Source organism: Centruroides vittatus, unplaced genomic scaffold, assembly GCF_030686945.1.
Source record: "Centruroides vittatus isolate TY-2023 unplaced genomic scaffold, ASM3068694v2 contig_89, whole genome shotgun sequence".
NCBI classification, from domain to species: Eukaryota; Metazoa; Arthropoda; class Arachnida; order Scorpiones; family Buthidae; genus Centruroides; species Centruroides vittatus.
The window spans coordinates 944341-961090 of record NW_027122580.1 but is presented as its reverse complement, the minus strand read 5'-3'; the positions used below and the strand labels follow the sequence as shown (position 1 = coordinate 961090).

At 35.0% G+C, this 16750-nt stretch overlaps 1 protein-coding gene across 2 annotated transcripts in view; it reads right to left on the bottom strand.

Annotated features, from left to right (window-relative positions):
* Positions 1-8799, bottom strand: part of Snr1 (SWI/SNF related, matrix associated, actin dependent regulator of chromatin, subfamily b, member 1) — a 34213-nt gene extending 25414 nt beyond the window's left edge. The window contains exon 1 of one of the 2 annotated variants that reach the window (XM_067280679.1): positions 8611-8799. In XM_067280679.1, coding sequence (XP_067136780.1) covers positions 8611-8691 — 81 coding nt within the window. In that variant the 5' untranslated portion in view covers positions 8692-8799. The remainder of the gene's footprint in view (positions 1-8610) is intronic. The other variant, XM_067280680.1, reaches the window with a different exon arrangement.
* Positions 8800-16750: the final 7951 nt, after the last annotated feature.

The window sequence follows — 16750 nt, the reverse complement described above, 5'->3', positions numbered from 1 at the left end:
ATTGCCCATTGTCACCCCCGAAATCATTACTGCAATTCACATAATTTACTGGATAACATACAAAGCAAGCAAGCAAGCAGTATAAAATGAATTAGTTTCAACCAGACAAAGTCAGTGCTTGAGAGTGAAACAAAAAAGCAAATCAATAGATAATTGTTTAGAATTTGGCATGACTAAAATTAGCAACTTGGATTTATTGTTCAAAACAAGTTTTGGGAAAATGTGCTCATTTTATTCTAAAACTCTCAATGGAAACAATCAGATACAAAAATGTGTTACTAAACTATTCATCATTTTAATGATGAGGATTCAAAACCACCAGAAGATCAGCATCACATCAAAGTAAAAAAAACAGGTCCAAATTTTATCATATTTTTTGAGATAAACTTTAGGCATTTAAAATCTAATTTCATATTTTCTGGTAATGAAATAATTCTATGCCACATGTGTAGTAATATGTAACGAAACATTGGCTAAAAGAAGTACGAAATCATCGTGCCAAAAAGATTTAACAGCTAAGCACAGTGAATGACAGTAAGCCTATTGAAATTTTCAAAAATAAATTGTATCAATTAAAAAACAACATTTTCCATCTTTTTTTAATTCTAATTGAAATGTTATACTTGTTTCATATGACTAATTACTAATAATTGCTCAAAAAGAAGTTGTTCACAAATGGTGACAACTGATCCTTCCTACAACAAATATAATACAGAAACTGGTAAGTGAAAAAGTTGTCTGTGTAGAAGGAATTTCAGATTCCACTTTTAAGTAACACATTTAAATAGAAAATACAATAAAATAGATCAAACTGTTTACTCTGTAGTCTAATAAATGCACTGATTTAACTAATTCTGCTAGTAGGCTTGTTTTACATATAAATGGAAGATTTATTTTATATGCCTCTATCCAAACAATTTTTTTTAAGTTCTTATACAAGTGTTTTATAACATATGCTACTAACTGGATTAATGTGTCTAAGAATAATGAGAAAGATATTGCTCTTTGGCTAACCAGACATAATTGCAACATCAAGAGAAACAATAGCAACAAAACTAAATAATATTTTGAAACAAACAACATCTGAACAGGTGATGAAAGTAGTGAACTTTGATAAATCTCACATCATAAATGCATTATTATTCTTCCTGTTGTGTAAAGATAGAGGAAGTGAATCTTGTTTCACACTAAGGTATGATAGCTAAACCGATAAAATTCTGGACAGACCGAGCTCTGAAATAAAATTAAAATCTTAATTAACCATGCTATCTATACTGATTTAACAACACAATCAGGTTTCAGTAATTTTGAGTGGCTAAAAGGTAAGGAAATTCAAATTTATTGAAGAGACAAAAGTTGATGCAACAATTATAAAACTACAGTCATATTCAAAACAAGCAAATAAGAGGAGCATGAATCACTATCATTATTAGATGACTTTCCTAAATCATCAGATGACCCCTTCTGGTTCCTGGAATGCTAATAATCAAATTGGTCCAATCAATCAATGTGAAGCTTTGGAAATGGGTCTAGAATTTGTGCAAAAAGGAAAAAAAATTTTTTTATTGTTTTTGAATAGAAGCAAATAATAATAGTTATTATAATAAATTAATGTTGTAAAAAATCCATCAACAAGTAAAAAAAAGGAAAACAAAAAATGAATATTTTATGACCATAAAAGGGCATGTCTGTGGAAATTTCCGAGAAAGTAGGACTTCTCAGGTTGAAACAATAGATGAATTTGAGTACTGCGATCGAACATCTTCGATAGGAATCAAATTGTCAGTTGATGTTGACTCATCCAACGATCAGGGTTCCGATCTCGTTACAATTCGTAACGAAGGGGGGACCAATTGGAGAGTGAGAGTCAGTCGGCATTGACCTATCGGAATGTTCAATCTGAGACTCAAGAAAAACTTATAAAAACTGACAAAAAAAAGGGATGTGACGTTCTCAGTTCTTGGAGCTTTGTCTCACGATCTGATGACTGTGTGTTTCCGTGATCTTCGGCAGTTGGATTACACCTCTCTTGGAATGTCACCCGCTCCCCTGGATTTGTCACCTGTTATCTGAATCATCCCTGCTTCTGGAACTTTCCCTCGAGAAACGGAACAGTGCACCCCGGAGCCATCAAACTCCTGCGAAAACATCGGAGAACTTTTCTCGCGGACCTTCGCATTCAAAAAGGGGCCCAGAAAACTCAAACACCATTGCCGATAAAAGTGTACCGTAGTTGTAAGCACCTTTTGTTATGTAAACGAGTTAAGGACGAAAGTCTATCTCTGAGGGTTTTTTATTTTCTCCCACATGCTGGTCGTGACTGCGCGACTATCCTGGCTAACGCAGTCGTTTGGCAAATCTCACATCAATCCAGAAAGGTAGGTCACCACTCATACAAAAATGTCTTTTTTGTTAGTACATTTTAGAGAAATAGTACTTTCTCTGGGAAAGTGAGAAAATATGGCAGATAAAAAAAGCATTCATAGAAGAAAACATTCAAATAAAGGAATTTTGAAAATTTAAGAGGAAAATATGTTGATTGAACAAATATTTGGTTAAAAAATAGATCAGAATTTTAGAACTGTCTGACTGGACAGTGAGTTACTTGATGCCATTTTCAACTACTAATTATGCAAACAGAAATTTTCACTTTTAATGTTTAAAAAAAAAAATACAATGGAAATGGTATTAAGAACCAGATATCTAGCATCAGTGCTATAACTAGCTGTTTATGTGTCCTTTGTAAGGTGTTTTTGGCTTCTCTTTGTTGGGGAAAAATAATAAACAATTAATAGACTAATGGCAGCAAAATTTAAAATTTGAAAATAAAAATATAATACTGATCATTTTTTGATATCCTATTTCAAAGTGCCTTTTTGTCCTGGGCCATGTACAGTACCTATACCCATTGCACCTGCCTAGTTATGAATTGCCTAGCATTATCCCAGCAATCAGAACCTTAATATAACAAAACAGAAAAAACCTAGCAATGAGTTGCTTAACTTTCCAAGCAACATTTATTGCATAAAAGCACACACGATAACACCCCAGGATATCTTCAATTAAATTTGAATCATGACTATTTACAAAAATTATTAAATTTTTGAGTCTATCTTACATCCTTTTTTACACCTCAGAGAATCACAGTATAATGGCTTGAATTAACTTCATTAGGACAGATGGTAAGTTATAAAAAACTAACACATAAAGTTAAAATTGATCGGAACGCCGACCTTTTATCTGAGGATTTGGCATCCTTTAACACTAAAACGTTTGTTTGTTTAGTTAGTTATGGCAATGCAACACTTACGTGATCTGCCTAGGAGGAATGCCTTCCGGAAGGTCTTTTTAAGGGAAACTGGCCCCTATTTAGGTGTTACAGACGTGGAGAAAACCCAGAAAACTCCACGTGGTCAGCCCGTCCGAACCCACGACCGAACTCCCAGTGTTCAGGGAACGAAAACTACTTGGTCACTGGTGGGCCTTAAGCAACATTTAAAACTGTCACATCATGTTATGATATTTTGTTAAAAAACACTTTATATTTTTAATTATTATAAAATGAAAAAAAGCTTAATTTTGAGGGTAAAAATGAGTTTTATAAAAAATTTGTAAATGCCAATAACACACAAAATATTCATTCGATCCAACCCTACTCAAGACATGACATACAATTTCCCCATTTTCCCACCCTATTGACTTTAACTACCAAAATTTAATAGTTTCAATTTCTAATACACAAACCACCTGCAAAATTTCGGAAATTTTCGATAAAAGACACAGGAGTTAAGCTTCAAAGTGGGTAAAACAAAATCATGCCCCTCACACACGCTAACAACTATACAAGCAGAAAAACCCCCCAAATTTTTTCACATTTCTCAGCAGTCCTAAGTCCATAAATGAAAATTTCTTGAGGGTCATTTTTTGACCAATAGCCATACTTTCCCTATGTTACATATAACACAGCCTGGAAAGTAAAATAGTTATATAAAAATAATTAAAAATATTTTGTTACAAAATATTTGAAAATGATTTTAATGGCCAATATGTTTGTAATTATCATTCTTGATAAATATACAATGAAGATTAGAACATTTTTAGAATTGAATTTTTATTTGAAAAAATTATTTTCCAAGCAAGAGGAAGTAATTAGGTAACTTTGCATGCCACTGATGCCATGCCCTTTATCTTTTTCTTCTACACACACACACACACACACATATATATATACACACAGGGTGATTCAAGTCACAGAAATTTTAAAAAGTTAATAACTCGCAAACTATTTACAGTAAGATGATGCAGTTTTCACAAAAATGCTTAGAAAGAAGTGGGAATTTTTAGGTGTAATAAAAGTTTTAGTACCAAAATAGTTACATTTCTTGTCATAGATGATGCTGTAAAAAACTGAAATCATTTGTCAATTTGTTGAAGTAAGAATAAAAAAATAAAAATGTTCTTAATGTAAGTTCCAGTAACAACTTCACAAATTATGTAATCTTATCAAGTGTCATCTATGGCATAAAATGTAACTATTTTGGTACTAAAATTTTTATTACACACAAAAAAATTCTACTTCTTTCTAAGCATTTCTGTGAAAACTGCATCATCTTACTGTAAATAGTTTGCAAGTTATTAATTTTTTATAATTTCTGTGACTTTTAAATCACCCTGTATATATATGTGTAGAAGAAGATATGTATTTTATATATATATGTGTGCGTGTGTGTAGAAAAAGATAAAGGGCATAGACTTTCCAAGTCTACATGAATTAGACAAGAAAATTCAAAGAAATGGTTTGTTCAATAACTCTGAGGTAAGTAAAAAAAAAAAAAAAAAAAACCAGCTAAATTTGATCTAGCAGACCACCAGTTGGACAATGTTGACTTCAGGAATTCATCTATTTTAGTTGTTTGGTTAAATTCATAATAACTTTTGGTTTACATTGTTTCTCTAAGAATGCTTTGTTTATCCATTAGTAAACAGCAGCACCAACAACCCATTAATTTCTTTGACCAAGATGCTAAGTGAGTCCACAAGTTGTTTCTAGGAAGAAAATACAAAAGAAACCCAAAAGATGAAGAGACACAAAAGCAATAGAGAAATTTTTAAACATATTGTAAAAAATACAAATAGTAAAGACTAATACAAAATAAAAAATATTGACATCTTTCTTTTCGTTGTTACAGGAAAATGATCCACATTGGTGGAGTCGACCTTTATAGGTTACTTCCCCACCTATAGCTATGCAAATCAAGTAAAAAGTTCCAAGAAATTGTAAATAAATTTCTAAAAAGAAAATCCATGATGAAATAAGTATATTTCATCCTGGATTTTCTTTTTAGAAATTTATTTACAATAGAGAAATTTTCAGTTAAACAAAAACTGGTCCATAGTCAGGTTTTAGATGTAATTTTAGGGCACTTTGCCTAGTAAAGCAGCTTTAATACAGCTGGATGAGCAAACCAACAACATGCCCCATTTCAAATGAAGCACGATTTGTCATTGGTTTGCTCATCTGGCTATATTACAGCCAATTTACCAGTGTATTGCTTGATATCGCACCTTTACTACCGATGCATGACTACTGTTTTTTATTAATTGATTTCAATAAATCGAATACCTAAAATTAATCAATTACTATTCTTTATTAATTGATTAATCAACTTATTTTTTGGAACTTTCCATCCATTAAATCCACATGAATTGTCATTTTTAAATATTGTTTAATAAAATATTATCCATTAAAGAAATACTTTTTAAATATTTAATTTGATGCCAACAACTTACATCTTCAAGTACAGATTTCCCTAATGTTACAATACAAATTTGAAAAGTTGAAGATGAGGTTTGAGGTTAAGAACACAAAACAATTCAGTCACAAAAATTAAGATTAACAGTTAATGAAACACACATAATTGAGATGGGATAATAATAATAATAATAATAATCACAGAGCCCAAATGGTTAGGAGTTGAAAGTTGAAATTTGGAACACGGGGTACGTCACAAGAACGTAAACTAAGAAGGGATTTTTCAAAATTCCCTCCCGTGGGAGAGGGACGGGATTAAGGTTTACTGCGAAGAACTCTGCTTCCATTATACTATTTTAGATGCAGTTTTTTGCATTTTAGTAGGGTATGCCAACAGGGCCGGATCATCGCATAGACAAAAACACAAATGTCTAGGGCCCGGTTTTTTGAAGAGCTTGGTCAAATTGTCTATCTTGAAAAGATTTGTAAATAAGAGAGTTTATTTTTCTGAATTTTTAAATAAAGTTTATTCATATTTATATACTTACTTTTTTTAAACTATCTTGGCTTTTATTTAAATTATCTTTTTCATTATTCAATTTACCTTTCATGGGTAAAATATTATATTATTTAAATATTACCAAAAAGGTTAAATTAAACAATTAATATTTTAAAGTAATATCGTTATTGTGTAACAACTTTCGTCAGACATTTAATAAAATAAATTTCAATTTTTTTAAATTTATAAACGAACAGTTCAAACTTTTCTAGAAAAACTAAAATTTATTGTTGTATATTAAATATTTTTTATTAATAAAAATTAAAGATTTGTTTTAGTTTTTCACATTATTTAATTTTATTTATTGTTTTATATTTTTTGTGTGCTCTATTTCTTGTGGGAGAGGAAGGGGCCCGGTAAGAAGAAAATGTCTAGGGTCCCAAAGTGGGTTAATCCGGCCCCGTATGCCTATAGGTTTTAATAGGTTATACCATTTACTATTTACATGCAATTTTTTATTTTTAACTGTTTTAGTAGGGTACCACATTTTTTGATTCCTACACAAGGAGATGGTAACTGCCTATTTTCGAGCATAGCGGAGGTGGGGACAAAAGAAGCGTATTCCTTACGACGGAAGTGTTATAAGAAAGCGACGTGCAAGATTTAATCTTTACTATCATTACTTTTTGCCCGAGCAACGCCGGGCTTATCTGCTAGTTACATATAAAAATTTATTTTGTACATGCACATTCAGTTTTAAAGCAAGATGCATTTTCTTGCTTAAATTACAAATTTTTGTTTGGTCTACATTTTAAGTTTGTAAACTTTTAAGATTGACGTCGGCTGGAACACCTACGTACTGAAGAGTTAAGTTCCAAAGAGCCGGGTTAAACTTTTGAAGCACTACTTATTCAGCTAACGAATTACATTTTTTGTCACATTCATGTTTCTAAATGGCTTTTAACACTGTACAAGAATATTACCATATTCCGTTTGCATCTGACCTCTGTATTTGTTAAACTTGTCATATCCTGTCTCCGGATTGACTTTTTTTGGGATGAAACCGATAAGCAAACATTCTGACGGGGCAGATAGAAATGGTAATGCGTATGTTACGGCACAATAAAGTATACAAATACGGAAATTTTTACAACTTCGGTAGAATTATATCACGAGACGGCCGATACGAAAAACGTAATAGCGGGGGCGCGGTCGATCGAAAACACGCATCGATCACAAGACAACATTTCGTTCTTTCTACGCAGGTATCGGAGTGCCTACGGGATAAATATAAATTTACTAAACATTGCACAAATACCGGTAGCAAAATTTAAAGCACACCGTCACACAAAGTAAATCGAAGTGGCCGAAGAAACAAACAAGATTCCGAAAAGTTATATCGAAAACTGCAGAAACGTGCCAGATTCTACGTATCGACCGTAACGAACCACGGCAAGAGCCGTGCGACGATTGGCGTCGCAATATACCGGCAGCAAATTATTATTCCGAAAACGTCTTCTGCATAACTGTTATTAAATTATATTACAGTATTAAGAATAACACAATTTTAACAACTGGTACATGCAATAAAAACTCAATTTCGGTAAAAAAAATCTTCGATTCTTTTTTCTTGCGCACGCATTCGGTTTTCCCACCTCGGCGAAGCACCCGTACGTCGGGGCACTCGGAACACGCACCTCCTCTTCGTCCGGATCGTCCTTTTCCCAATCCCGAGGAGTCCCCAAATTCCGTCGTCGACAAACGACGCAAAATTCATAATTTCTAGTCTATTCCGCAAATATAAAAGAAACCGACGAACTATATTTGTACGTCGTCCCACGCGACTCGGCCCCGTATCGACCAAAATCGCGTTCCCGGTTTTCGAGGTCGAGTCGGCTCCGAGAGCGACCTCGGCCGGCTTGCGTGAGCACCGATCGGATTTCGAATCGTAGAATTCGAAGCTTCGAGAATAACGTACGACATCCTTTTTTTTATAATCCATTCCACCGTTTGTTATAGTCTGGGAGCACCGCCACTTGCAATATTTCATTCCATCTAACTCGCGAAGTAATAACTCTGGGGTAGCAAAACTTTCTACGAGCCACTTTTAGCATTATGGAAGAATGGACACGAAGTGGTTTAATAATTTAAATCGATAATCCATTTAAAGTTGGTCTTTGAATTCGTACACGTAACAGGGATTAGCGTCGTACATAACTGCAGCAAATATTTTACTTGAGCAAATGTTTATCGGGCGCATGTAACAGGGTTCGAAGTCATATAAATTGCACAAGTGGCAAAGAAACGGAAACGAGTTGGTTCTTTTGTGTGAATGGCGTACAGGCAAGCTAATACCTACCTCGGAACCGATGTAATAGAAATCTCCATTCTCTTCCAACTGAAAAGCAGTCGGTTTCTCTCCGAACGTTCTCATCGTCATATTTGATTATTCGATTTTCAAATACTTTCGCTTTAAATTAACTACATCTAACAAAATCGTCAAAACTCGATCCCCAAGCTTTCGCGCAGCGCCCCCTGATATTTCCAAACCAGAGGAATAATATATATTTTAAAATAATAATCAGCGAAAATAAAACACAAATACATAAATTTCGGAAACTATTCAAAATTATCCAATTAATTCCAGTTTAAGTTACATTTATATTATCTTCACCACTTATTTTTTGATAAACGTGTAACTGATGTCAATTCCCAAATTATCATTTCGATATGTTTTTATGGGTGCTTTTCTTAGTCCCGTGAATACCGAGAAGTTTTCTTTGCAGGGGTTCGGCCGGGACCACAATAGGGTGGCCGAGTGGCAAGAGATGTGGCCCGACATATCCGAATGGACCACCCACCGAAAAATTCCCGAGTCGTTTTAGACCCGTCCGGATTCGGTCCCGGGTCCCTCAGAATAGTAGACTGCCGCTTTAACAGCTTGGTTATTCGGTCGTTTTTATGAGCGAGTTTAACAAGCTAAGCGGGCAAAACCAATGGCGTAGTTTCGTACGAAACGATCGTTGTCATTGGTTTGCCTAGTTAGCTTGTTAGAAGCACCATAGAATCCCAAGTACAGTCGCCCGGATGGCTTACTGTTCTGGAGATCCGAAATCGAGTCTGAGCTACGGCTGCCTGAATTTTCTACCAGCGTTGGCTGTTTCCTTAACTGAGAATAAGGCGACTGCCCCTCGGTATTCTGCGTCGTATGGTGACTGCTAGTGCCGGATCCGGTCGAAAAAGCTACGACTGTCCCAGTGGACTTTCGAGTAGATAGATAACCGGATAGGTCAGTCTAGTCTTTTAGGGCTGTGTTGGATTATTCTGCGTTCCTACGTTCCTCACCGTAATAGACAAAATGCCAAAAAGTGTACCCACCAGCAGCGTCGTAACTAGCCTTTTATGCGCTCGGTGCAAGCTTCTGTAACTACGTCCCAAAATTATGATATAAAACTTGGTCCAGGTCATTTCTACGCCCTCCAGGGTCTGCGCCCTGCGCCTGGGCACCGCTGGCACCGCCCTAGTTACGGCACTGTCCACCAGTAGCCGAGTGAATAAAAATACAGCAGTTGGTTGTGGGTTTGCACCTCGAGGAATCTTCCAGGTTTCCTCACGTGTCTAACACCTAAATAGCGGACTGCCAGACACTCGAGTGAGAAGTTTTGAAACATCCATCGACCAGCCGAGACCTCGCACCCAGCGATTATCACTTGTTTCCGAAGTCGAGGGAACATCTCCGAAAATAAGTCTGACGACAACGACGCGATTCAAGACGTGATTACGAGAGCGAACAGGAGATTACATCGAGAAACTCGTCAAATACATCGAGGTCCGTGGCGACTACGTTAATAAAATAAACATATGTTCTAAAGCTATTTTTTTACAACATATATTTACTTATTTTTCAACGTCGTTTTCATATAAGTCAGTCTAACATTTAAATGCTTTAGAAATGGTTCCTAGACTTTGAATCTTTACGAATATGCCTCCTACGACAGTCGATAACATTACATACTCTAACGAAAATATTTTTTCGATGGTAACCACTATTGATAATATCGGAATAATAATCAATGTGTGTTTCTTAACAATTTCTACAATCAATTATTCTTACTTATTCTATGAGGTTTCCGATCAAATAGAGATTATTTAAGAAATAAAAGAACTTCTTGCAGAATTACCGGGAATGATAATCCACACACGAGAACTTTATAATATCCCAGTAACAACAAATTTTAATTAAAACTAACGTTTTCGACCGTAATCGTGGTCTTCGTACTCCCAACACACAGGTAAAACCCAACGACAACCGTAATCGCAGCATCAACCGATCGCGTACGGCGGTGATACACAACCGGCACCCGAGCTCCATCTATAAAGAGATTGCTGCCCGTAAAGGTCCAAAGATTGCCTATAAGAGACGTAACGTAGTATATGGACTATTGCGCAACGGCAAAGACAGCACCGAGAAAAGTCGGGCATCTGGTGTCTATATGGTTCCTCTCGGAGTCCACAGATTCCAATGTGATCTAGTATACATCGGATCCACGAAGCGCTCACTAAACGAAAGAATAGAAGAGCGCGGGTACGATATCGCCAACAAAAGGCACCGCCGTCCTAGCCGCCTATACCGGGGACCCCGAAATACGAGCCGACCTCCATAAAGCCAAATTGGTGAGACGATCGCATCGGGCAAAATACCTTCGCAACCCGGAAGCATTAGAAACATGCAAGGTCGGCCTGGCCGGCGACTGCATTTACACAAAGGACGCCGCTAATATTTCTTACGCGTGGAGGTGGTGCTACGAAAAACACACCAGCATTTGCTACCTTTTCTGCGCCATTAATTATATCTTATTATTTATTGTTTGTGGTGTAGGAATATTTTTATCACTATCGTAACACATACGGCTAAAACTTATTTTCCATGTTATCTAAAGTTATGTTTCGATATTTTAAAATAATTTTAAACACGTCCACATTCGAATTGCGCTGGTCAAAAGCCCGAAGACCACGATTAGTTTTAATTTAAATTTGTTGTTACTGGGATATTATAAGGTTCTCGTGTGTGGATTATTTAAGAATAATTAGATTTCTTCTGATGAAATATAGTTTTATTTTATCGCTTACGAAAACGGGACAGGAGAAATTTACGAATAAAGACTGCGCTCGTAACTTTTAACTTAGTGTTAAAAGTGACAAGGGAAATCTAAAAGTAACTTAGTTGTTAAAATTTCGCTTAACAAAAAATTTTCGCATTAATTCGGTCGAAAACATTTTATTATGTCCGTCACGAAATATTCGTCTAAATCAGTATAGAAATGTAATGAATAATGGCGTAAGACCCGCGCGGTTAGCGATTCAATTCAAAGAACAATGCGGACTCGTAATTATTCAATGCATTCTAGTTCTTTCTAGATAATGCGTCCGGACATCGGTTACTTACGTATATATTTTGCTCCAATAACGGGTTCTACTTCCCACCTACTACATTACGATTTGCTTATCGTCAATACAATTACCGAGTGTTAATTCCGTCAATGGATACATTGACGGAATTAACAACGGATTACCGTAACGTCGACTAGAAAAGTCGTACACCGACATTGCGCGTGTATGAGTCGGTGAAGATCAGTGGCGTGCCGTCATTGGAAGCGGTGGAAACGCCGCTTCCACCTTCCAATGACCTTCCCTTGTATTTTCTAAAATATAAATTCTCATATTTTAACGTACTTTAAATTAATTAAAATTAATTTCTTGTTATAACTGCATTATGTATCTTATTAGAAATTTCTATACTACACGTGAAAAAAACGATAAGATTGCTATTGTATATTCGAATATCAGTGGCGGAAGAAATGTCGAAACTGGGTCAGCTTCCTAGCAGACAGATTATAGGCATTGGCTCATGCGCTTTACAAAGCACCAACCTCACGGTTTAGCTGGTGGAAGCCAAGGCCCTAGAATATATTCTAGGACCTTGGGTGGAAGCTACACACGTATAACGCTTCCAATTTTATATCCCGGACCGGTTCTGGGCTGTTAGCCACCTGCCGGCTAGATATTCGGTCGCCCTCGCCCGATTATGTGAATCATGAGTAGACTAGATTTATAACTTAACCCAACCGATAGGAGTTTACCGGCATGTTTTTATGATAGTTCCGTATAGTTGCCAAGAGTTTTAAAAAAATCCTCTAAAATATTTGATATATTTATTCTGCGTTTATTCCGCTCTCCCATCTTATATTACTTACGGATTTCGATGTTAAACCGGTGATATTACGATTTAGTATGTCCCATCTGTAAGGGGATGCAGAAAAAACCTGTACAATTCTTGTATAACGTTAAAAAATTAACTGTTACTTTGACAGCATCGTTTACAACCAAATTTAATGAATGAGACGTACTGTACAAGATACAAAAAAAGCTCTAGAATTTATTTTCCTTAAATTTACGATTTATATATCCGTTGTCATAAAAATTTGTCTTTCCACCGTTTTCCCGAGACTACAGATATTCAAGTACAGAGTAACCGGTTTCGATTTATTTCTACTTAAGAAGTAATTAAATAATTAAGAGATTAGGGAATTGGGAAAATAAATAAAACCATGCCGAAAGAGCCGGAATTTTACTTAAACAAAAGCTTAACCCAACCAATCTCTAGCCCAGTACAGTGGGGACTAATTTCTTTGTAATATTAGATAATAAAATCAGAAGTTTTTCCAGTTCAATGAGAGGAACTAAAAAACTGTAAATTTTGGAAATTTTCGTGGACACTGGTCCTAAAACGAATTAGTTAGAAAACAAATGACGGACAATCTACTTAGTATTAACCACCAAAATTTAATTGAATCAATTCCCATAATATACGAACTCTTCGTGCAAAATTCCTAAAATTTTCGACAAAAAGCACAAGAGTTATTAGGCTTCAAACAGGGTGAACAAAATCGTGCAACACACACACTACATCAATACATGTAGACCCTTCCCCCGAATTTCTTCACATTTCTCGTAATTTCAAGGCCCCGGAGTCCAAAAATGTAAAAATCTCGAAGGATCATTCTTTGACCGATCGCCATACTTCCTCGCTGTCATATGTAACAGCCGAGAAAGTAAAAATACTTTCCCCCTCTCTCGAATGATATATATTTTTATTAAAATGTAAGACTCGCACGAGAAAACCCCCCTTGTTCGTTCCACGTGCAAAACAACGTGTTTTAAGATGACAAAAACGAAGATTTCTCTGTAAAATAATTAACTCTTTGTGGTTACCGTTAAGACAATGACAAGAAATATGTTTAGAAAAAGTGAATGTTTATGAATTTATGTAAATTTAAAACAGGATAAGTAAAAAGTTGCAATGGAGAATGTTGTTGTTAGAACGAATTTACAAATTGTCTGCAATAATTTAATTCCTTAATTATACATTAATATAATTGTGAAGAATTTGATTTATAAATTGCAAAAATTTCTGTGAAAATATCAATATACCGATTGACAAAACAATAAACAATACAAATAAAAAGAATGTAATATAACAATCGGGCGTCTTTGTCAATATAACAATCGCTCTTATTTGTTTCACTTCATTTAATGCGGGGAGACGAAATACGTGTCTCTCCGGACTAAATGGGGGCGGAAACCCAAATCCTCCGAGCCTTACCTCCTCGTGGTGCCCCCGGGGTAGTACTTATCTGCCGCATTCTCGTGTGATCTGACCGGGACTTACAGGTTAAGAGGATGCCAGTCAGAAAGTGCAGTCGAAATTATCTAAATAACAATAGACAAGTAAATTTAACTCTAAAGAGAAAAAAATATACTGTTTAAGTTGTAAGACAAAATTAAGCTGTTACTGTTCAAGTAAGTAGTTTTTGAAATTAGTTAAATACTAACTAAATATTTCTAAATTATTTATTTATTTATTTATTATTACTACCCATTCTGGATACGCTCCTTGATTAGGAAAACAAAACACTGCAATACAATGAACACGAGATTTCAAACAAAATTATATATTATTATTACTACCCATTCTGGATACATTAGACACGAAACATTCAATCGATACACAAGTTTATTTCTCTTTAAAAATATTTTCACAATAGATAGATAACACGTATCTTAAATATTTGGCGCTATGATTACATGGAACATTCAATGAGTGTATTTATTCTGGATACACTCCTTGATTAGGAAAACAAAACACTGCGATACAATGAACATGAGATTTCAAACAAAATTATATATTATTACAATAATAAATTAAATAAATATTTCTAAATATTTTTCTAAATTTTTCTAAATAAAAACTTGCATTATTCGGAAAATCCACAATTTCCGACTGGCATCCTTTTAACCCATAAGTACCCTGGTCAGTGACTGAAAGCGAGATAGGAATAGGCAAACAAGGCAGGGGGTAGTTTTTCCTCCCTGTCGTGTCTCCACCTTGTTGTGATGGGGAGGCTTGGTGATCTGTGCTGCAGTATCTCGATGGGATTTCTCGTCAGAGTATTGTGGCCTGATCCAACTAAGAGAGACACACGCCAATGCCGAGCAGGAAGGCATGGTGCAGAGGTAGCTTTCTGCCTTATCTTTGAGTATGCCTTGTCAAAAAATTCACGTGGCTGGTGACATTTAAAATGCGGAGTTTAGAGGACGTTTCTGTAGTTACTATAAATATACACCGAATTCTAGTCTGTAACAAATGTATAAACAGATCTGTTTTTTTTTTTATTTTAGGTTAAAAAGCTATAAGAATTACTTACACCTACAGATTTTAAATATAATTTAATACATTTTAGTTAAATTCGGACCGTAACAAAATTGTAATACACAGGCTTAAAAATGACTAAAAAGGTATAATAATTTAAGTTGCTCTTCTTATTATTAACAACAGAGAACAATAATAGTTTTGAAATCAAATACGGTGGCAATTTAAACAGTGTGTAGTGATATTGGACCCTAGATTTACATTTATATGTTCTTTTGAATTCATTTCATTGACACTTTAGTGACATAATCTTTGCAGTTGAATTGTCCATATTCATGAACTTTCATATCTTCTAGAAATTCTGCCATTTCTCTCTGGCCGAACCAATCTCCTGTGTTCATGATGGTTTTGTAAAGTTCGTCCACATAAATATAAATCCAGGGTCCAATATCACTTTATATTGTTTAAAATCCTTTCAAATTTTCTAACAATGCCTCGTGGTTGCAGTCATAATTAACGTGACCATTTATTTTTTGACTCAAAACGGGACATTGGTTTATTTAGGTTAATTAACAGGTAGTCAATAAAAAAAAACACTTTTTTAAAGTTATTTATTCAGAAAAAGTCAGTTAGCTTAAAAGTTACGAATTACAAAAATATATATACCCGAAACGTTTAGTTATGTTTATATTTATCAAAGGAACAAATTTGCTTTAATATAGCTGGTGATGATTTTAAGTAAGAATTAAACTCCTGGCACGATTTTTTATATTCACCTTAATTATAAACATCGCCTTTAGAACCGAAATTTGTAACTGGGTCTTCTCAGATGGCCACAATTTGTTCATCATAGAAAATACTCTTTCTACTGGAGCACTTGTAGCGGGCAAACATAAAATATATTCAATTAAAATAGAAAAGTTTTCATGCCGAAGATTGTTGGCTCGAAAGTGTTTGAATACTTCCACCCAACGAGTTTCCGTGGAAACATTTAGATTATTCCATTCGGTTATTTTATCCGATGTAATGTAGTTACAAATTAACGAAAATTCGTCTAAAACTTCTGCATCTTTATTACAGTCAATATATTCCTTTTCAATTAATACATCCAATGATTTTTGAACGTCTTCCCATGCGGGGACCTTTTTTAAATCTGTCCAATAAAATATCTCCATTTCTTTGGTAAGAAAGCAAGTCCACTGCTCCAGATATTCACGGCTTGTTTGATAAAACTCTGTAGCCGCCCTTTTCACAAACTCTTCATCTATGTCAGTAACATTATCCTTCGATTTCACTATTAATTGACGGACCATAAATGGAAGAAACTGATTGGTCTGTTTCTGAGTCAAATTGTCTTCTAGTTGATTGATTTCTTTTGCAGCTTCAATTGCCGATACAGTCTGACCTTCCAGTTTCAATACAGCTTGATGAAAACTTGCTGACAGAGCGTGTAAAAAATAAAGCCACAGTTCGGATGCGGGATCTTCAAAAAAGTTTTTTAGTAACAGGGGACATTTTTCAATACTCAAAAAGTCGTTTTTTAATGGCTGATACATTTTTAAAACCCTTTCCAAGGCAGGCATAAGAGCGAGCCATCTAGTTTTGCTATAGTCGAGCATTTGTTGATATTCCGTTTCAGTTTCGGCGCAAAACTCCTTTAGAGCTTCAACTCGAATCGTGTAAATATAAAAAAATGAATATATCTTCACAATAATGCTTTCGTAATCTAAGGGTAGCCTGTCTGCAGCAGATTTTATTGCATTGTGAATTACGTGGGCTCCACATCCAA